General features: G+C 42.8%; 1 protein-coding gene across 4 annotated transcripts in view; it reads left to right on the forward strand.

Annotated features, from left to right (window-relative positions):
- Positions 1–308: 308 nt before the first annotated feature.
- The window catches only part of PNPLA8 (patatin like phospholipase domain containing 8), a 41,314-nt gene continuing 20,207 nt past the window's right edge, over positions 309–21,415 (forward strand). For 2 of the 4 annotated variants that reach the window (XM_066633544.1, XM_066633546.1), the window contains exons 1-7: positions 309–366; positions 3,133–4,303; positions 5,978–6,127; positions 7,108–7,259; positions 14,243–14,337; positions 19,411–19,582; positions 20,380–20,437. In XM_066633544.1, coding sequence (XP_066489641.1) covers positions 3,218–4,303; positions 5,978–6,127; positions 7,108–7,259; positions 14,243–14,337; positions 19,411–19,582; positions 20,380–20,437 — 1,713 coding nt within the window. In that variant the 5' untranslated portion in view covers positions 309–366; positions 3,133–3,217. Of the gene's footprint in view, positions 367–1,751; positions 1,771–3,132; positions 4,304–5,977; positions 6,128–7,107; positions 7,260–14,242; positions 14,338–19,410; positions 19,583–20,379; positions 20,438–21,415 lie in introns of those variants that run through there. The other 2 variants (XM_066633547.1, XM_066633545.1) reach the window with 2 other exon arrangements.

Here is a 21,415-nt window from a genome sequence, read left to right on the forward strand (position 1 = left end):
AGGGTTGTGGTATAAGCCTGCAATCCTATGCCCAGTTTCCTGAGAGTAAGCCCTATTGAAGACAATGGGACTTACTCCCGAGTAGACATGCCTAGGACTGCGCTGCGAGGCTGCAGTCCTGTGCACACGTTCCTGGGAGTGAGCCCAATTGAAGGCCACGGGACTTACTCCCGAGTAGACATGCACAGGGCAGCAGGCACGGCTTGCAGCCAGGAGGAGGAGGAGCGGGGCGCACGCCTGCCCCGGCCCGGCCCAACCCAGCCCATTGCAGGCAGCGGAGGAAGTGACGCGCGAGGCTTCCCGTTCCGGCAGTGCTCGGGGCAGTTGGCGGCCGGACGGGCGCGGCGCGGCGCGGCGGCCCCGGAGGTGAGAGCGGGCCGAGGGCCTCGGCGCTGGGGAGGGCGCCCTCTAGCCCCCGCCCTGGGGACAGCCGGGGTCCGGGGAGCCTCCCTGCGAGCGTGTGCAGCGCTTCGCATCCAGTGTGTGTGTAAACAAGTTGTGTTTGTGTGCCGCCTCTAGTGTGTGTCTGTGTGTTGACAGGTTGCCATCTCAGGTGCGTTTGTACAGGTTGCAACCTGCGAGTGTGTGTGTGGGTGCTCACACACAGGTTGCCACCTCTGGAATGAGTGTGTGTGTGTGTGTTGACAGGTCACCATCTCAAGTGTGTGTGTGTGTTTGTACAGGTTGCAACCTGTGTGTATGTGTCTGTGCCTGCATGTAAACAGGTTGCCACCTCTTGTGTGTCTGTGTGTTGACAGTTTGCCATCTCAGGTGCGTTTGTACAGGTTGTGACCTGTGTGTGTGTGTGTGTGTGTGTGTGTGCGCTCACACATAGGTTGCCACCTCTGGAGTGAGTGTGTGTGTCTGTGTCTGTGTGTTGACAGGTCACCATCTCAAGTGTGTGTGTGTGTTTGTACAGGTTGCAACCTGTGTGTATGTGTCTGTGTCTGTGTCTGCATGTAAACAGGTTGCCACCTCTTGTGTGTCTGTGTGTTGACAGTTTGCCATCTCAGGTGCGTTTGTACAGGTTGTGACCTGTGTGTGTGTGCGCTCACACACAGGTTGCCACCTCTGGAGTGAGTGTGTGTGTCTGTGTCTGTGTGTTGACAGGTCACCATCTCAAGTGTGTGTGTGTTTGTACAGGTTGCAACCTGTGTGTATGTGTATGTGTCTGCATGTAAACAGGTTGCCACCTCTTGTGTGTCTGTGTGTTGACAGGTTGCCATCTCAAGTGTGTGTGTTTGTACAGGTTACAACCTTGTGTGTGTCTGTGTTCACAGGTTGCCACCTCCAGAGTGTGTGTCTGTAAGTGTGTGCACTCAGGTTTCCACCTCTAGAGTGTGTGTGTGTGTGTGTGTTCACAAGTTGTCCTATCACCCTCTTTGTCCCCCTGTCCCTTCTGCTGCTCCTCCTCTCTCACTTTTGTTTTCTACATTGTATCTGTGTCTGATACTTTGATCCCCATGTTCCACCCCAGGCTTCCAAGTTTTGCCATCTTTTCTTTAAAATATACAATATATTCCTATTTTTGTGGGTACTTTTGTGTGTGTGTGTTGTTTTTCAACCCCCCCCCCCTTTGAAACTTTCAATTTACTTCTGCCTGTTCAAGGATCCTGAATGAAAATGGAGGGGTACAGATCTGTGGCTTTAATAAACTGTCCCATTGTTTGAATGTGTCTTGATCAGCAATGCTTATATAGCTTATGTTTCTTTCACTGCCAGTGAGATGCAGTGCCAGTAAGTGCAGCCTTCAACTAGAACAGCAATGTGGTAATAATGCATTATGTAACTCTCTCTTTGTGTGGGTGTGTTTCCCCCTGTGTGCATGTGGTGTTTTGTGTTCTTTGCCTTCAACACAGATTCAGTCCTTACCACTTTAGGTTGGTGGTAAATTTGCATGCCACTGTATGTACAGATTAATTTCATTTAAGCCTATGATGATTGACTGTAATTAATGTTGTGTATCTTTCTGTGTCTGTTCAGAAAGCATTCCTCCTTGTTGTGTAGTTCAGTGGTTCTCAAACTTTAGCACCAGGTCCCACTTTTTTAGAATGAGAATCTGTCAGGACCCGTCAGAAGTGATGTCATGACAGGAAGTGACATCATCCAGCAGGAAATTTTTTAACAAACCTAGGCTACAATCCTTACGCAGGAGGAAGTTCCATTTACTATCATTGTTAAAAGTACAGATCTGAAATACTTCCCTAAATGCAGTCACATATCATAGTAGCATCAAGTCTAATGTATTAAAAATAAAATATTGAAATGAATGGGGAAATTGGCTCATGACCCACCGTTTGAGAAACACTGGTGTAGTTCATTCCTGTATGCTGGGTGGGTTGTCAGTAGTGAATTGTGATTTCTGAGCTGTACAAGTAAAATTCACGCCATGTTTTCGTCCTTATTTTGCTCTATTGGCCCCTTGTGTAGCTTGCTTGAATATGAATGCAGTTGTTGGTATCCAGCAATTCTTTCTCAAAATGCAAAGAGAGCCCAGGTATGAAATGCAGCAAGGGGGATCTTGGACACCAAAACTCTGAACTTAATATATTTCTTTAGCAACTATATTAAGGAGACATTCTCTCTTTTTAATTTTTTCCCCCAAAATACCCTATCCATCCCCTTTTCTTTTGCATTGACTACTAATATAAATATGGACTCTTGGGAACCAAGTGCAGCAAAAACTTTTATAGTGGGAGAGGGGTTGCCTTGCAGTAGTGTGGAACTTTTGATTTTGCTAGCTCATCGGTGTACCTGATTATATTACTGTAAGCACCCCTGACATAGTGTCTCTTCTCCCATGATTTGGGTAATCATAATCTCTGCTTGGTTTTGGTGCCTTAATCCTTGGGCAATTTAATAGGCATGATACATATTGCCTGAATACACAGTACTGAACGGATGATCTTTAATTCCCTACCTATAGGAACCACAACTATTATGTTAGGTTTCCTATTGTTGATGACTATGCATGACTCATCAGCCTGCTTGAAAAAGTGACTTCCTAGAATGATGCATCTAAATTTGCTAAATTGTGTTTCTTTAGATTAAGATTAAGTCAAGCTGTTCTTGAATATTTTTCAAGCATGCCTGTCCTCAATAAACTAATGTTTAATTTTTGTTCTATTTCAGGTAATATTATGAAGAGTGATGTTTATTTTTAAAATACAATTTCTGCAAGGAAAGGATTTATACATGACTTCTGTATTTTTAAGTAATGTCAGTTTGGTTGCCTTTAGATAAGTATTTGTACTTCGTAATTAACACAAAAACCCTTTGGGGTAAACAGAGAACCAAGCAACTATGCTTCTTGTACAAACCGAAGCTTTTTTTGAGGATTAGCCACACTACTCCTCTTAGAGTTTTACATACAAGCAAACCACACTGTAAATGGACCAGAGGCAAAACGCTGTGGTATAATAAGTACATTTATTGCCATGACTTCTTATGTTACAGAATTTCTAAACTCAGCACTTCTAAGGACTTGGCGAAAACAAGCAGTCGCATGTCACGTTTTAAGAACACTATAGAATCTGTCTCAAAAGTTGTGTCTGGAACTCACAGTGAGCTGGTTTCACGGATATCTTGGCTAAAATCCCATTCTCGTATATTGACCAAGTCGGTTGACAACAATGGGCATGGCAACAGCTTTCAGGTGAACCTAGAAAGTGACAAGCGGGCCGCAACTACTCAAGAAGGCTACGACAATAGCTTAGGTGTGAAGCCATCCGTGTCTGCAAGTGGAGACTTGGATCCTGGTGGTGCTAATCAAGGTTCACCAAAAGACCTTGCAGATATCAGAAGCAACCTGTTTCATGTTAGCTACTTTGCAACAAACTTTGGAGAAACGTACAACTTTCTGGCAAGTCACATCAACTGTTATTTTAGCACTGGTGGTATGAATCGAGAGAAAAAAGGGAATGCTTCCCCACCTAAACCACAGAATCAGGTGGGGGAAACACTTGACCCACCAGAAGAAGACATATTAAGCAACGAAAATAGGATAAATGCTGCATCGGCTTTAATATCTGCAGCACAGTCTCCAGAGGTTGAAAAGACGGATGCGGCTCCTCCAACTTCTAACAAAAAGAGCATTGCCAGTTTTCTCTCTTACCCTAGTAACAGCGTACAGGCCTTTGTGGATAGTTACATTGGCGGCCTGGTGCCCAAGTTAAGATCGGATACAAAATCTGCCTTGCAGGAAAAGAGTAAAGTGCAGGAAGGGGAGGAGGTTCTGAAAGATGAGGAGGAGACTAAAAGTGCGGATGAGAAAGAAAAGAGATTGTCTCTTCAAAGAGAAAAGGTAAGTCTTTAGAAAAGTTTTTTTACGCTATTTCAGTAGATGGCGTACATACAAGAGCAGAGTTACTTGCTGCGCCATATGAACCTCAATTTATTTTTGTACTCCCTGTTAGGAATATTCTGAATATTTTTGCAACTTCAATTGCCATTTAAAATCTTTAGATCAGAGGTCTCCAAACCCTGGCCTGGGGGCCAGATGTGGCCCACAGCGAGCCTCTGTCCAGCCCGCGGCCAGCCTCTTGTCCCCTGAAAGAGGACTAAACACTCAACTGAACATGACCAGAGCTGTGTTCTCATTGCATCTGGAGGGCGTTCTGAGGGCCGAGGGGGCTGAGTGAAAGAGCCCACTCATTCATTTATTCATTCTTCTAAGTTCCATCTCTAGTTTATTTATTTAAGTTTTAAATTTTTTTCCGGCCCTCAGCACTGCACCAGATATTTCATGCTGCCCTCTGGCCAAAACGTTTGAAGACCCCTGCTTTAGATGATGAAGTACACTTAGGGGCACCAGATCTTTTGTGAGGCCTTAAGATATACAGGCATCCCCCCAGTATCTGTGAGGGATCCATTCCAGGTACTTTCTGTGAATATGGAAGAACCCTATAGATGCAATGCTCCACGCCCCCCACACCTTCTTCCTTCCATTTTCTTAACAAGCAGTCATGTTTCTTCCTTTTACAGATGCTACAAGAGGAACTCAATACACAGGCAGGCAGCTTGCACTTTAGGCAGAGGAGACTAAGTGAACAGACAGTTCCTGCCCTGCTTCCTGTTAACATTCTGATTCTGTCCCCCTAATCTGCAAGTTGCCTGCCTACTTGTTGCTTTCCTCTTGTAGTGTCTCTAAAAGCAAGAAATATGACTGCTTGTTAATGAAGAAAATGGAAGGTAATGGGCGCACAGTGTGCAGGGCCCCATGGAGAACTGCAGATAACTGAAACAGCAGGTATTGGATGTGGGGGGTATGCCTGTATCTAATATAGAAGACCTGATTATTGCTTGTTTGAAAGAGGAAATAATGTTTTTTTAAAAAACAAGATAGTCTGAAACAACTTTGCAAGTAAGCAAACAAGAGTGACTAGAACGTGTACCCATGCAACCAACATAAGTAGCTGATGACACATCAGAAAAGCTTATGATGTATGACACCTGTGGATGGGAGATTTCTTCTTATCCCATTTACAAAAGCTGCTGTAACTACTCACAGGCAATTTTTGTTCACTACAGTTGTATAATCTACAAATGGGTAATATTTACTGACTTTACAAGATTGTTATAAGGATTATGGCAATAATATGTGATATTTCTCTAATGGTATACTGTCTATATAAATACTAAATGTTATTAAATGGTTACTATGTCTAGGGCAAGGAAGCCACTTCTCTACCCTCATGTTTACCTCACCTACCTCACAGGGTTATTGTGAGGACAAAAAGATGGGGGAAACTGCGTACACTGCCTGAACTCCTTGGAGGAAGAGCAATATAATTTTAATAATAATAAAGTATTTATATACCGCTTTTCAACAAAAAGTTCACAAAGCGTTTTACAGAGAAAAATTAAATAAGTAATGGCTCTAACTAATGGCTCTAACTAATAAATCGTTAGTTTTTTAGTTTTAGTGTTTTTTAAAAAAGCTTTTTGCTATATTAACAAAATCTATCTGTTTTCTTAGATTATTGCCAGGGTGAGTATAGATAACAGAACTCGGGCTTTAGCTCAAGCATTACGAAGATCATCTAATAGAAGAGTCTGTATCAACAGGGTTGAAGAATTGACATACCATCTCTTGGAATTTCCAGAAAGTAGAGGAGTTGCTATTAAGGTACGCATCAATTCCGTGTTTAATTCCTGAGTGTGAGTAGGATCATTACCAATTGTGAGGTCAGGGGAGTCATCCTCACCCTGGACATAACTGTGAATAGTGTATTTTGCTACAGAGTCGCATTTGAAAGTTAAGATAAGACCTCATCTTTGTGTCAGCTCATGAACCCACAGAAACAGTGATTTGTGTGTCCTATGTTTTCATCAACAGATATCTCTTTTACAGAGTCAGAAATGTTTTATAATATTCCAAAAACACAAAACTCCACATTACAAAGACTCAGATATTTTCTGGAGATAATCCAGGTCATTTCAGTGTTATAGCAACATACAGAGTTAATTAGTTGACCTTTGGTATCTGTGTGGGGAACTAGTCCTGGACCCTGCAAGGATTCTGAAAGCCATGGGTAATGAAATCTGTGGGTGGCCTCTGGAGGCGTCCAGAAGTGTCTGCAGGTTGTATCAGGAAGTGTTCTGAGGTGAGGGGAGACTGCACATGGACTCCTTGCAATTCAGGCCTGCTGGAGTCTTCTAAAAGCACTTGTGGTTTTTTTGCACTTTGGCTTTATGTCCTCTCAGGCCCTCCAGCACAGACTTGTGTTCCATATTGAGTCAAATCCTCAATTTGCAAACCTGTGGATGATGATGGCCAACCTGTATTTACAGTTGTAACTGTTACATTCTTAGTAATTTAACTCTTCTGTTGTTGTGACAGTTCCAAAGCAACACATTTTCAGTAAGAAAGAGATCCTAATAGCATGTTTCCAACTACCTCTATTTATGTCCAACTGAATTCAGTAGAAACCAAGCTTGTGCTTAGGATTTAAACCTGATACAGGAAAGAAAAGCATTAATAAAGCATCTGTATCTTAATTTTTAAATATGCACCATATCAAGACTTTTCAGTTTTGGTTTATAGTTGGAACATCAAGTAGGAAAATGCATTTCTGCTCTGTGTAAACATTTTAATTTTGTGTTTAGGAAAAAATCATTCCCTGCTTGTTGCGTCTAAGAGAGATGAATGATGAAGCTCTTCAGGCTGCTGTTAGGGAGGCTTTGGCAGTAATTGGATATACGGACTCGGTGAAAGGGTGGGGCATCCGAATTCTCACTATCGACGGTGGGGGAACAAGGTAGGGCTGTGAAGTTTTGAATCTGTGACTGAAGTGGGGCAATTGGCAATCATTCTTCTCTACTTATGATACATGTTCTGCCAAGCTGGGGAAAAGAATCACAACTGAAAAATATACATGTAAGCTGTTGGTGATGAGCTTTCCTCCTTTTGAGAAGTGTTGGAAATAACTGATGGACAATTTCAGATTCCTAAGGGTCAGTCCACATGTAACAAAAACAGTGGTTTGGCCTTATGTGAATTAATCCTGTGCTCGGATACCTTCCTCCCCCTTGCCCTGCCTGTGTTTTAGCAAGTCATTTCCACTTTGTTACAAAACACATATTGCCTTTGCTTTCAAAATGACTATGATTTGCATGAGTGCTCCAAACAAGGGACAAACTGTGGCATTATTTTGTATCATCCTAGATTGGTTTGGGCTGCAATCCTTTATACAGTTACCTGGGAGTAAGTCCCACTAAACTCAATTGGACTCGTACTCACTTCTGAGTAGATGTGCCTAGAATTGTGCTGTTAGGCTTGATTGACCGCAGAACATCATTAATACAGTAGGCCCTCAGTGTTCAGGGAGATCTGTTCCAGGACCCATGTGGATACCGATTTCCTTGGGTAATGAAGTATGCAGAAGGGCCTTGCAGGACCTCCTGGATGTGACCTGAAGCACCTTCTGGACACCTCTGGGTGACCTTCTGAGGCATAGTCTCCCCGGGCCACAGAACTCTTCCCAGGCATGACTGGAAGGTACTTCTGCTTGCTTCTAGGAGGTCCTTGAGGCCCTCCAGACACAGGCTCAGCACCTGTGTGGAGTCAAATCCATAGGTGCCAAACCCACGGGTAAGGAGGTCCGACTAAGTTAGGCTGCAATCCTGTGCACACTTTCCTGGTAGTAATCCATAAACAACACACTGGAATTTATTTCTGACTGGATATGCATAGCATTTTGCTGTCTTTTAACAGCAGGGTTAGTTTCCATTTCCAAAGTACAGCAGAAAGATGGAGGCTGACTCTACCTCTTCTCTGCATTCTTTGCTCAAAGTGAAAGAATTGTCAGTGATAGGAACAGCCGCAGAAAACTGTTTGGCCTAAGCCTAGCCAAAATTTAGGCATCCCAGAGTTTGATCGTTATACAGAAGAATCTCATCTGCTTTCATCCAAGTGTTAACTTCAGTCTTTTTCTTTGAATAAATTTATTAGTTTAAATTCCTAACAAATGTATGGAAATTGTATTTATATTCATAATTTTGACTGGGGATCAATGGGGCTCATTTGAGAGAATACCCAGGGGCTCATTTGAGAGAATGCCCACACCTTCCTCATATGTGGGAATAAATAAATTCCAAAATCCAAAACGCTCCAAAATCCAAAAGTCTATTGTTTATAGTTGCTGTTGTTTTACAACTGTTATAGGTATTATGGTGATGCTAATATTGCTACTTAGTTACCCTGGACACAGTATTGTTTCACTGTGTTAATTGTATGTCATTTTTTTTTTTACTTTTAAGTACTTATGTGTGAATAAGACCTGGGTCTCATCCCCAAAACACTGCATCATGTATATGTAAATATTCCAAAATCCAGAAAAATCTCAAACACTTCTGATCCCAAGTATTTTGAATACTCAGCCTGTGATAATTTATTACTTAATGGGTTTAGTATCTGTTACTTTAAGTTTGAGAAACGTGTACTTTTTTTAAAGAAAAAGAATATAGTTTCAATTTACTTGCTTGTAAATGTTTTTCATGAATCATAGCAAATGTCCTAGTCTGTTCTGATGACTAGTAAGACTTCAGTATCATAACGCAATGCTTGCAGCATTGGCATAAACTATGTTACTTCACACTTTACTGTTACAACAGCTGGTGTATTCTGACGTTAGCAAATATGTAGGGACTGATAAATCAAAGGATTGGACTATTCAGCAAAACAACTGTGGAAGTCTGGTTCACACATAAACTGGTTTGCACGTAACAGGTAAATTATGACTTGATACGGTGTGAACAAGCCTATGAGCGCCATGGGTGTGTACACGCCTCTCTTCCTGAGAAGAGGATAGAGCGAAATTTTGTTCTCATTTTTAAGAACAAACCACTGTTTTTCAATGGACATGGACATGATTTGTTAAGTGACTATAGGAAGAAATCAGGATGACAGACAAAATTTTGATTCTGGTTTGTCTTCCCTAGAGCTACTTAGCCAACCTCAGTTCCCTGAATCTGTACGTAATGGAAAACTGTGGTCTGTTCTTAAAAGAGAAAGCTATTGCTCTTCTATCACTTGATAGACATTGAGAAGGGAGCATGTCCAAAGCTTGTTTGGAGAAACCATGCCTAGTAATTTGTGATCTCTGCAATTAACTGAGTCAGTACTCTAATTATGCATATTTATGACTCTGCTTTAGTCACATGGAAAACACTAATCTTTCCAGTAGCACCTGTGTTGTAAGGTCAGAGAGGGTGCTTTCATGACATGAGGCATGTCATAATTCCTCCCAGCAACTATGTGCAAGAAGTTATCTTGGCTCCATGACATGATACTTTATTCAGGAATATCTGAAAGAAATCCCTTTTCTAAAGATAAAATTAGAAATGCAGAGAATGTACAGTGGTACCTCGCATAATGAATGCCTCGCGCACCGAAAAACTCGCAGAACAAAAGCGTTTTGCAATTTTTGGTGACTCGCACAACGAATTTTTATGACCCGTGCTTCGCAAGACGAATTTTTTTTTTGGTTTGTTTTGGTTTGTTTTAAGGGGGGGGGATCTTCATGTCCGTTTATGCAGTTTATGCAGTTCACCCTAAGGAAGGGGGAGGATCGTCATGCCAGTTTATGCAGTTCACCCTAAGGAAGGATGATGAGTTCTTGGGGTTTCCTCGCGCAGCAGCGGGTCAGTCAGCATCCCTCCTTCCCTCTCACACTCACACTTACGCTCTCTTCACCACCCCTCACTCACTCACTCACAGGGCCAAGCTCCTGTGTGCCTGTCAGGGGTTGCACGTTTTTGTGCCCCCCCCCCGCAAGCCTGGAACATCACAGCCCTCTCTCTCCCCAAGCCTGGAGCATCCCAGCCTCTCTCCCCCCAAGCCTGGAGCATTGCAGCCTCTCTTTCCCCCCACCCCAAGCCTGGAGCATCACAACTTCTCTGCAATACAAACACTTTCCCCCCTCTCTCACACACACAGGCTGCCCCCCCCACACTCACACAGCAGGGGAGGGGTGCCTTCACTCACCTCATCCAGCATCTGAATGTAAGCCCCCCCAGCAACCTGCCATTGCAGCCTCCCCCCCCCCACAAGCCTGATCCCATCCACCCTAATAAGAGGGGATCTTCATGTCAGTTTATGATCCCGTCCACCCTAGTAAGGGGAGGATCTTCATGTCAGTTTATGTAAGTAAGTCCCATTGTGCTTGCTCCCAGGAAAGTGTGCACAGGATTACAGCCTTCAAACTCCCCACTCAGCATCCCCCTCCATCGCTCATTCACCCTCTCACTGCCCCATTTCCTTCATGTTTCCCCCCATGATCACGGCAAAAGCAAGCAATTGAGTGCAGCTGCTCTGTCCTCCTCCCCAGCTTAGAGCACAATCCTGTGCGTGTCTCCTCAGAAGTAAGTCCCATTGTGCTTGCTCCCAGGAAAGTGTGCACAGGATTACAGCCTTCAAGCTCCCCACTCAGCATCCCCCTGTTTTTGAAATCCTCAGTACAGTATGTATGCCTTTAAAGAGCACTTAATAAACACTTTGTAAACCAAATTTGACTTTGTTCTGACTTTTCTTGCCCATAGGAACGCATTAATTAAATTTCAATGCATTCCTATGGGAAAACGCGTTTTGCAAAACGAAAAATTCGCATAACGAAAGGACTCGCGGAACGAATTAATTTCGTTATGTGAGGCACCACTGTATTGGCTTTCAGTACATCTTGTTAGTAGGTACTTTTAGTACATCTAGTTAATATTTCTAGAATGGCAGTACCGTATATGTGTTTCTTCCCTATAACAAGTAATTCAGAGCAAGATAATGCACCCTGCCTGTCGCGCCTGGAACCTGGGAGGAGGCAGGGCATGGGGGTCAGGCGACCCGCTGGCATTCCCCCACACCCTCTTAGAGCCCTCTGTCTGCACACCCCGCCACAATCCTGCCGGCCGCAGAGGCAGGGAGCAGAGCGGAGGCGTCCTGGCTGCCGCCGCCACCGCCAGACCAACGGAGGGCAGAGAGTGTGTAGGGATCGTCCTGTGCTGCTCACTCCCTGCCAGGTGCTTCCCGGTGCCTCCCTCCCTGCTGGCCGCAGCCGCGGGGCAGCGCAGGTCATTCCCCGAGTGCTCCCTGCTCTCCGTTGGTCTGGCGAGCAGCTGCAGTAGCCAGGATGCCCAGCTCCACTCCCTGCCCCCACAGGCAGCGGGACTGTGGCAGGGAGTGCAGACGGAGGGCTGTGAGAGGCGAGGGAGCATCGCTGGTAGGCTGCCCTTGCATGCCTTGCCGTCTCCGGGGCTCCTCCGAGGCTCCAGGCGCAACCGGCTGGGTGCAGGCTGGGGGGAGGTGCAGCTGCCCATCCTCCTACTAGCGCCCCCCCAGGTGCAAATGGCCCCTCCATCTGCCTGGGTGACTGCGCTGCATGCCTGGCTCCTCCGGCTCCAGGAACGATGAGGGGAGCCGCTGGGTGCAGGCTGGCAGGAAGTTTAGCTGCAAGGAACTCCACATGAGGCCCGGAGGCACTGCTGCCCTTCCTCCACAGAGGGTCTACTTCCAAGTACATCAGGTGCAACTATGTGCAGCTGTACTTGTTCAGTCACTTGTTGCTTGTCTCTATGCTGCGAACTGCATTGCACACTCCCAGATGTGTGTTCTATGTTGTGTGTTCTACATAGAGCCTTTGGCTTAAGGCACCAGGCACTTTAAAGGAGAATTGGATTAATGGTTCTACTGGTATGCTGTTTCCAGTGTACTTAGAGCCCAGTCCTAGGTTTGTCTACTCAGAAGTAAGTCCCATTAAAGTCTATGGGGCTTACTCCCAGGAAAGTGTGGATGGGATTGTGGCCTTACTCTGATAGTGTTTACAAATGGTTGTTAAGAATACAATTAAAAAAATTAGTGAATAAAAATGTGTCTTATGATCTCTGAGATAGATCATAGTTTTTAATAAATTAGAGACTATTTTTAATACTGTTTTTGCTATACTATGCATACATACTATGTATACATAGTATAGCAAAAACAGTATTAAAATAGTGTATGTATGTATACATACTATGTACGTATACATGTATGTATAGATGTATACATACTATGTATGTATACTGTGTTTTTAATACTATGTTTTTAATAAATTAGTGACTGTACAGTTCTTAAGTAACAATTACTGGTAGGTTATTTTTCAGGATCTGGTAAAATCAGACAAAATTAGTCAGACTCAGACACCCCCCTAAGTTTAACCCCCAACTTATCTGAGGGTCATATAAAATCTCATGGTTTTTTTATCAAAGCCTACCCTCGACTTATCTGTGGGATCGACTTAAAGGAGGGTGTCTGCGGTACTTATGATTGCTGCCAATCTGTCTTGTTTTGAGTCAGTGGTCTGTGAAGATATGTGGTAATATATTCTTGTCTCTGATTACTAAGCAACTGCTTTCTTGCAGCCCTTTCTCTCCTGTCCAATTCAGAGCCTCTATACTTTTTATTTGCACACATTTTTATGTGATGGCACTAATTTCTTAGAACTTTGCACTATGAATGAAGCTTCTTCAGGCTTTACATAAAATTCTTATCCAGTGCAAAAGTCTGACTGTTTATCAACAGAGTGCCACAAAATAAGTGTTTACTCTTTTTACCATGATATTAAAAATTATATTTAAAATTAGCTGCCTCTTGTTAAGAAGCTGGGCCTGCAGTTCTTATGTAATAAGCATTTATGCAGACCTTATAGAGTACTCATAGTATTTCATATGCATTTGTTATAATCTTGGCAATACTGTAAGGCAAGTACTACAGTCAGGCCTCAGTATCTGCGGGGGATTGGTTCCCAGACTCTCCCCTGCCCTGCAGATACTTAAATCCGAGGATAAACAAATCCATGGGTCTGGTCCATAGGACCTCCGGAGGCGACTGGAGATATTCTTCAGTTGCCATCTGGTGGTGTTCTGAGCACTGTAGAGGCAGCATGTGGCCTCTATGATCTTCAGAAAGCCCCAGGGAGAGGGGTTTAGAGGGCACTCTTTGCCATCTCCAGTCATGTTTGGCCTCCACCGCAGGTTCTGAACAGATACGGAGGCAGGGCCTGTGTTTGTTCCCATTTTGCAAATTAGTATGAAGGCTGACAAAGAGTGGCATGTCTGAGGCATCCTAGTGAAGTGACATCCAGACTAGGGTCTTCAGATGCAACGCTCAAGGTACAGTCCTATGCATGCTTACCTAGCAGTAAGACCTACTGAACACGGTTGGAATTGCCTCTGCGTAGGATTGCACCGTAAATCTCTCATCCACTGTGCTGCAGTTGCCTAAAATTATTTTAAGTTTTAAAAGCATTGTCTAGTTTTCCATTATCAAAGGGGGATGCTGAAAGCTTTGGCTCTTTTAGCAGCTAGTGTCTTTTTAAATTGTGAGATTAAAGCAATATCTTGACTTTCATCACTTGGCTCTTTCAGCCTTTTAAAATTATAACCACATTTCAAATTTTGTCCACCTGCTTTCCTCTGTCATCTGAGTGCATCCAACTTTTGATGTTCACAATGTTCATCGATGTTCTTATGTGTATATCTGTTTCACACTCGTCCACATATGTGTTAGTTGGTTATTTACATTTTTCACCAGTCCAAATAAATTTGCAAGCTAGATAAAGCTATGCTTTGACATTCATTCATTCATTTTGTACTTTCATCCATGCTCTGGTCCCTAACCAGACCGAAATGCAAGGTATTGCTGTACTGTGTTCTGTTTTTACTTAACAAATCATGAAAGCATTGATATGCTCTTCTGTTTCAAATGTCATAGGGGTTTAGTGGCGCTTCAGACTCTTCGCAAACTAGAAGAGCTCACTGGGAAGCCTGTTCATCATCTCTTTGACTACATTTGTGGAGTGAGTACAGGTAAGAGTACAAGTAGGATCTCATGTAATGTAGTGACTAAGAAGCTGAGCTGGGAATGGGAATTTCCCTGAGTTGAGTCTCATCTCAAGTCTACCATGAATTTTCCCTAGGTGGCCTTGGGCATGCCAGCCCTCATATGGGGATGATACTAATTGAACTACAGAGTTGTGAGAGCAACTTCAAGCGCTTTGCACACTCAAATGCTATATATATGTTTAGTATTAACATATTAATAAAGAAGTTGATAACTTGGAAAAATGTGTTTATGATACAAAACTATTTTATGCATGCAAAGGCAGAAGATATGCAAGAGTTGCAGTGCTTCTGTATTTTGATTTTTGACCAATCAGTGTTTCGCGCCCCACCCAAACTTGCAGCAGTTTAGGTAGAAATTAAGGAGCTTAGAGCATTGGGCTGATCTGCTCTTTAGAATAACAAAGTGCTGGGCTGTTGGCATCCTTCAGTTTTGGAAGACTATGGTATTGCGCTCTGAATGGTGGTTCTGGAACAGAGTGTCCTCTCCAGTGCGCAAAGCCTGGGTAGAGTAGATATGGAGGATAGACTGTTACCCGTGCAGCAAATCCCCCCTCTCCACATTGCTGAAATGGTCCAGTGGAAAGGCAGAAGCCAATATGGTTGGTTCCAGCGATGGCGGCATCGCAGGAGTTGCCAGAACATGACTGTGTTCAGCCACCTCAGGGACTCCGGCTCCGGATTTTGCCTCGAGATTGACTCCTGCCATAACTGGATGTAGTCACAAGGCAGTGGAGATTTGGGATCAGAGTTTTCCTTGTCTTAGATGAGCTGCCTTCCCATTCTAACGAAGGGCATATCCCTGCATATGCAGACTGCCCTGAGATCATCCTGTGTTTTGTTTAGTTAGTGTAGAAACAAAGTCAATAGCTCGGTAAGCCATATTGTTCAGCTCTCCCCCCACTTTTCCTAATGATGGAGTGTTTGGAAAAGTCAGGCATTCCAGTTTTAACTAAAAGCTATGAGTTTGCTCACAGTATGCAGTATTTTTTTGCCTCTCCTGAGAGCATTGTGTTGGTCAGGGAAGGTAGCTTTAGAAAATGATAAATCTCAATGTGGTCAAGGAGGGGAACTTTCAGAGGAGGCAAACAGGTTAGTTTTGCTCACTTTCCTACATTGTGATAACGTAACAGTATGGCTAGTCATTTTATCTGTAATCATGCTTTCCTTCAGTTTGCATGAAATGGGCAATAAGTAGAGGTGTTTGAAAAGGTGTTTACCTTACTCAGAAGTTAGTCCATTGCATTTAGTAAGGCTGTAATCCTGTCTTACTCCCTGGAAGCAAACACCTCTAGCAATAAATTGACCAACCTGTAATTTCCCAGAACCCCCAGGATCCCCTTTTAAATATCAGAGTTACATTGGCTGTCTTCCAGTCCTCTGGCATGGAAACTGATTTAAAGGACAAGTCGCATATTTTTTTCTAGAAGATCAGCAATTTCACAATTGAGTTCTTGAAGGACTCTTGGGTGGATGCCATCTGGACCTGGTGATTTGTCAATTTTTAATTTGTTAGTCCCCTCTACAGCCTCATCCCTTGTCAATTCTGTTTGGCTCAGTTCTTCAGAGTCCCTCCCTGACAAGGTCAGTTCGGACACTGGAATCTGCCCTACACCTTCTATGAACAGCAGAGGCGAAGAATTTGGTCTGCTTCTCTGCAGTCTCTATGTTCTCACTAAACTTCCCTTTTATTCCCTTGTTCTCCAGCAGTCCATCAAGGAGAGCTATAGCAAACATGATATTTTTAGTTAAGGTTGGGTGGATGGGCCTAGAGACAGAAAAGTAGAACTGTGAACTTATTTTAGTCTTTCTGTAGGTTACTATTACGTATAAAAAATTACGGCCTTGTATTAGTCATGTGGAGAAGCCTTGAAGAGAGGGCAACAAAGAATTAATAACCCCATTCTCTAGTGAGCTATAGCAGGTCAGTATTCAGTGCTTGCCAACTGAACATTGGCACTGCCATGGACCCACCAAGAAGGGGGAATTCACAGGAAGTCAGATCCTCCCAATCTCTGGGCACGGAGCATCCCTGTGCAGCAGATCTGGGAAGCTTCTTGCCCCCAAGGGGACCATTGTTCGCAACAGGCGGATCACTCTCAGGAGATCTGTCAGCATAGCATCTCATAGGTTAGTCTAAAGCCCAGTCAAAAATACAAACTTCCTAGAATATAAGGGAGCAGATGGGCTGTAAGCAATTGCTAAATAAATTGCATTGTTTTTCTTGTTGCCATCACTCTTCTTGTCTAGAATCCACCATAAATGTTCAGTGCTCCTGAAAAGTCTAATTTCTGGAAAAATACATCTCAAAAGATTGCTTTGGAGAAGGATGCTGTCCTATGGATAATTCACTAAAGCAAGTGGTGCAGAATAGGTTAAAGATTTTCTTGGGGGGGGGGGGCGGGGAAGCTATTTCATATTGAAAGACTGACTTGTTGAAATGGTTTGCAGATTTATTCTCCAACCGCCACCTGCTTGTTCTTTGTTTTCTATTTTGGTTTTGAGCAACAGACAATATTTTTTCTGACCCTATTAACTACATGTGGGAGGACTATATTTTGACACCCAGTTGCCTGTTATATGTGGTTTTGTGGTTTTTTAAAGTTTTTTTTAGTACCTCTGTTCACTTCTTTAGTGTACTATCAGGGTTGGCTGAATACAGTCCTTTGTTTTGTGACTGTATCGTTATTTATGTCTGCACAAGTGTTAGAAATGCCTTTTTTTGGTCATTCTTTTAGATGGAAACAGTAGTCTGTGCTCCAGCAGTGCTATGTTTGCTTTCATCCTAGAGACTAATTAGGTTGTAGTGTTGGTTAAGACAACCAGCTCATAAAACAGTGAGGATTATCTTTAGGGATTTCGGGAGAAGGCTGATAAGTGAAGCTTATCATGCTTTCACACACATACCAACACTGACCCAACATCACTTCTGTGGTACACTGCCTGTTGGGGATGGGGAGGTCTGCAATTGGGTCTTTTTGAATATGACTCTTTTCTCAGGTGCTGCTTTTGGTTTGCATAGCCTACCAAGCTTTTCTTCCTCTAGCTCCATTTGTAACAGGTATTTGTTTTATATCCTTGCCAGTTTAGTAATGCTAGGATAACCTGACTGCTACTTAATATGCTTCACTGAAAGCTGCATATCTGTTATCCTGGAAACATTGATAGATCCTGCTAATTATTTACTTATGCAATGTCAGAACAACATGATCATAACAGAAGGCAAGAAGAGGCCAACGATAATGTTTCCAGTGTCAGACTTACCGGATTTCCACCCTGCTGCAGTTTCACTGTACAGGAAATCAAAATGGGAATTGGTTGCTTTTTATAATGGTGCAGCTTACTAGCAGGGATGCTGCAGATTTTATCATGCTGACAGGTGCTGCCCTGAAAGTATCCCTGGAATTAGCTCTTGTGTATTGCGGACAATTGAGCACGCCAAACTGATCATTTCAGGGTCAAATTAATTTTCTTGCACACTAGGTGGCACTATAATTGAATGTTCAGCTATGAATTGGTTGTATTAGCATGTATCAGGCCGCTGTTGAGTTATTGTTGTATTGCAAAGTGTTGCTATAGGTGCTTTCAGAGAAGGGTGAGTGGAAGGAATTGATGCACACTGGTGCTGGAACAGATGAGCATGCCTTAGCTTGCCCATTGCAAAACAAACCATAATGGCTGGAACAGAGGCAATTCCCCATTGTAAAGTGCTTGTGGCAGCTGCTAGCAAGCGTGAGCATAAGATGCCTTGCAAGACCTCTGAGAGGAATTTATCAAGGGGTGCAAAACTTCTTTTGGGCACCTTCCCTTCCCCATTGGATTGTAATTTCTATGAATTGAGATATACATATAAGACTATATGTGAATGCTAAATATGCACACAAAATATGCAAACATTTCTGAGATCTCAGGAAATTTCTGGCTCCCCTCCTTTGGCTCCTGGGCTCCTTTTTGACCCTGGGCCCAGGTATGATGTACCCCCTATACCCCCTTCTCATGGGCCCTGATGTCCTGAGTCATGCTATCTATCCACCTAGCTCAGAACTATCTGCATTACTTGCAGTCTCTTAGGATTTCAGATGGGTGTCTTTCTAAGGCCTGCTTAGAAATGATGGGGATTGTATCCTGATTATAACGCAGGTGCTGTATCACTGAGTTACAGCTTCTTTCCTCTTTAAGTTCCCAAGCCAGCACAAAGCAAGTATTTATGGCAGTTGGGGGGGGGGGGCTTGCATTTTCCCCTTGCAAAGCAAGATTCACAGTGGTGAAGTGTTTGTACTCCAGCCATAAGGGCTTGCTTTGAGCCTTGGAATTTAAAGTGGCAGTGCTTGCCAGCGGCTGCTACAATCACTTTTTTTTTTTTAATTTCACATTTTTATACCGCCCTTCCTCCACAGAGCCCTGGGCAGTATACACAGGTGCTCCCCTCCTTTTTTCCTCACAACAAACCCTGTGAGGTAGGTGAAACTGAGAGAAAGTGACTGGCCCAAGGTCACCCAGGAAGCTTCATGGCTGAGGGGGGGGTTCGAACCTGGATCTTCCAGGTCTAAGTCCACCTCCACGATACCACCCTGGCTCACTTTTCAATGAAGAACTGCACGTGTCCCAGACATTGGGGCTTGCTTTGCACATGCTACAAAGGATTTTGCCTTGGGTGTCCTGCAAAGCTCCCCATGCTCTCATGAGCTCACATGAGGAAGCTGCTTGAACCATTCACTAATGAGGCTATGCCGTGTCTCCAAAACTAGACGTGATAGGGCAAAACGGATGCCATTTTTGGAATTGGCACCCCAAATTCATATCAAACCACCATAAAGTTCAGGAAAAACTTTTCTGACCCTAATTTTGTAGGCCTTTGTTACCATAATGCAATCTACATGGACCTGTCCTTGAAGACCCAATATATAATAGAAATATGTGGGGGTTTTTTCTTGTCTTTTTAAACCGTAATTCCATAATAGCATCAGGCCTACTGTAGCCTTGATCTTGATATCATGTAGCATGCCATATTGTTTCAAATGTGTAAATGTTTATTTTCAGGTGCTATATTGGCATTTATGTTGGGGTTATTCCATATCCCCCTGGATGAATGTGAAGAACTATATCGCAAATTAGGAACTGATGTCTTTAAGCAAAATGTCATTGTTGGGACAGTTAAAATGGGCTGGAGCCATGCATTTTATGACAGTGAAATGTGGGAGAAGATGCTTAAGTAAGTTAAATGTATCTGAATACTTTCTAAAAAGGTGCAACAATTTGCTTCCTTCCAAGTTAGAATTAGAATTCTGAGATGTGTCTAGGTCTTCCTCCACCATCATGTGAATTTTAAGTTTATATACAGTAAACTTTATATTGTTGTGTTGATGTGAACTACATTGTCTCAGCCAAAAGAATAGCGACCCTTCATCTCCCCACCCAGTTAAATTGTAGAAATATGGCCATCTGTGAACACATTGCAGCGCATCAGTCACTGCATGGAGATTATGAGTACAAAAAATAATAACTTCCGTTTTTCTGAAACAAAACTGTCATTTTGAGTAAATAATTCTCTAGGTAGGTAGGCTTCCATTTCTGCATTGTCAGTTTGATTATGACCTGTGTGTTTAGTTCCTGGCACTACAAAGTCCCATTTAGCAACCAGGACAGTACAAAATTTGTCTGGTTGGATAATTGGCTTTGCTGTTACTTACCTGTTTGGAGATGGGTGAGAGAAGTATGAGGTGTCGAAGCCAACATCTTGTCTCAGTGTCCTTCTCACTCCCAGACAGTGACTAATTAGTGCACTGTGCACACAACCCCAGCTGTTGAGCAGGGCTCAGTAGTGTTAGGAACTCTGCACATTACCTGATTGCACACACTGAATGGCACCTATTTTGAAATAAGGGCTCAAAAGCTTGTTCCTAACTGGATGAAAAATATATTGGGGAAAAATTCCTTTTAACAATATATAAAAAACAAGAACAGGTACTGTATATCCAAAAAATTACAACAAATCTTTTGTTTGTCTAGAGAGAGAATGGGATCAGATGTTATGATTGAAACAGCAAGAAACCCTAGATGTCCTAAAGTAAGTGTGTGTATCTTTTTTTTACTTATTGCAAGCAGGTTAGAGAGTAACACAAGTCGTACACAATATGATTGCATTCTTTTCAACTTTGAAAAATGTATTCATATGCCCCATTCAAGGATTCCTCTGCAGGAACTGAGTGCTTATTTTTGTTTATTTTGAAGTGTACTTCATTTTATTTTTCAAATGTACAAGTATAAAAATAGTTTAATATGCTAAATCATTCTGCAAATATGATATTGTTTTCTAAAAGAAGAAATTCAAAATCTTTTCATCTATAGATTACTTACAAGATAAGTAATTTGTCTTCCAATTTTCGACAGCTGTAGACTTTTTTATTTTTTAGATATTAGGAAAAAAAGTCTGTCCCCAAGAGGCTAACAATATTAAAGAAAAAAAAGAAAGCATTTGAAAGAGGAAGACCATAACTCCTTTAGCAATATTGGGGAGGTGGCCCAACTTTTTTTAAAAACACATGCACACCCTAAAATGAACGCCATTTCATTTTAAGAAATGAAAGATGAGATGAGACAGAAAGATGAGATCAAAATCTCTAGATAAGTAAATTATCAAGAATGGCAATCATATAGGCAAGTAGGATAGTTCAAGGTTCTAGTGAATATCGAAGTAAGTTTTTATCCCTGACAGCATTTGAGCTTTTGATGTCAGTAGTTCTGTTTTGGCCTGGGTGTGCCTCTGGGAATATACATAGTTGGACGGCTAGACTGGTTTCCCTGCACCAGGCTGAGTTAGGTTACAATCTCACCTTCACACTATCCCTTTTTTCTTTATTGACATTGGATGTATTAAAATTGTGGCCCTTCTCATTAATTCTACAGTTTGTGTGTCTCTCTCTCTGTTACCTCCAAAACACCTACGTTACATAATCAACCTCATTAGCAGACCAAAGCTATCAGTCATTTCTTTGCTTATCCGGGGCCAAGAACATCCAGATGTCATGAAAGCATTGTAGATTCT

The sequence above is a fragment of the Tiliqua scincoides genome, chromosome 7 (assembly GCF_035046505.1).
Source record: "Tiliqua scincoides isolate rTilSci1 chromosome 7, rTilSci1.hap2, whole genome shotgun sequence".
In the NCBI taxonomy this organism is placed as follows: Eukaryota; Metazoa; Chordata; class Lepidosauria; order Squamata; family Scincidae; genus Tiliqua; species Tiliqua scincoides.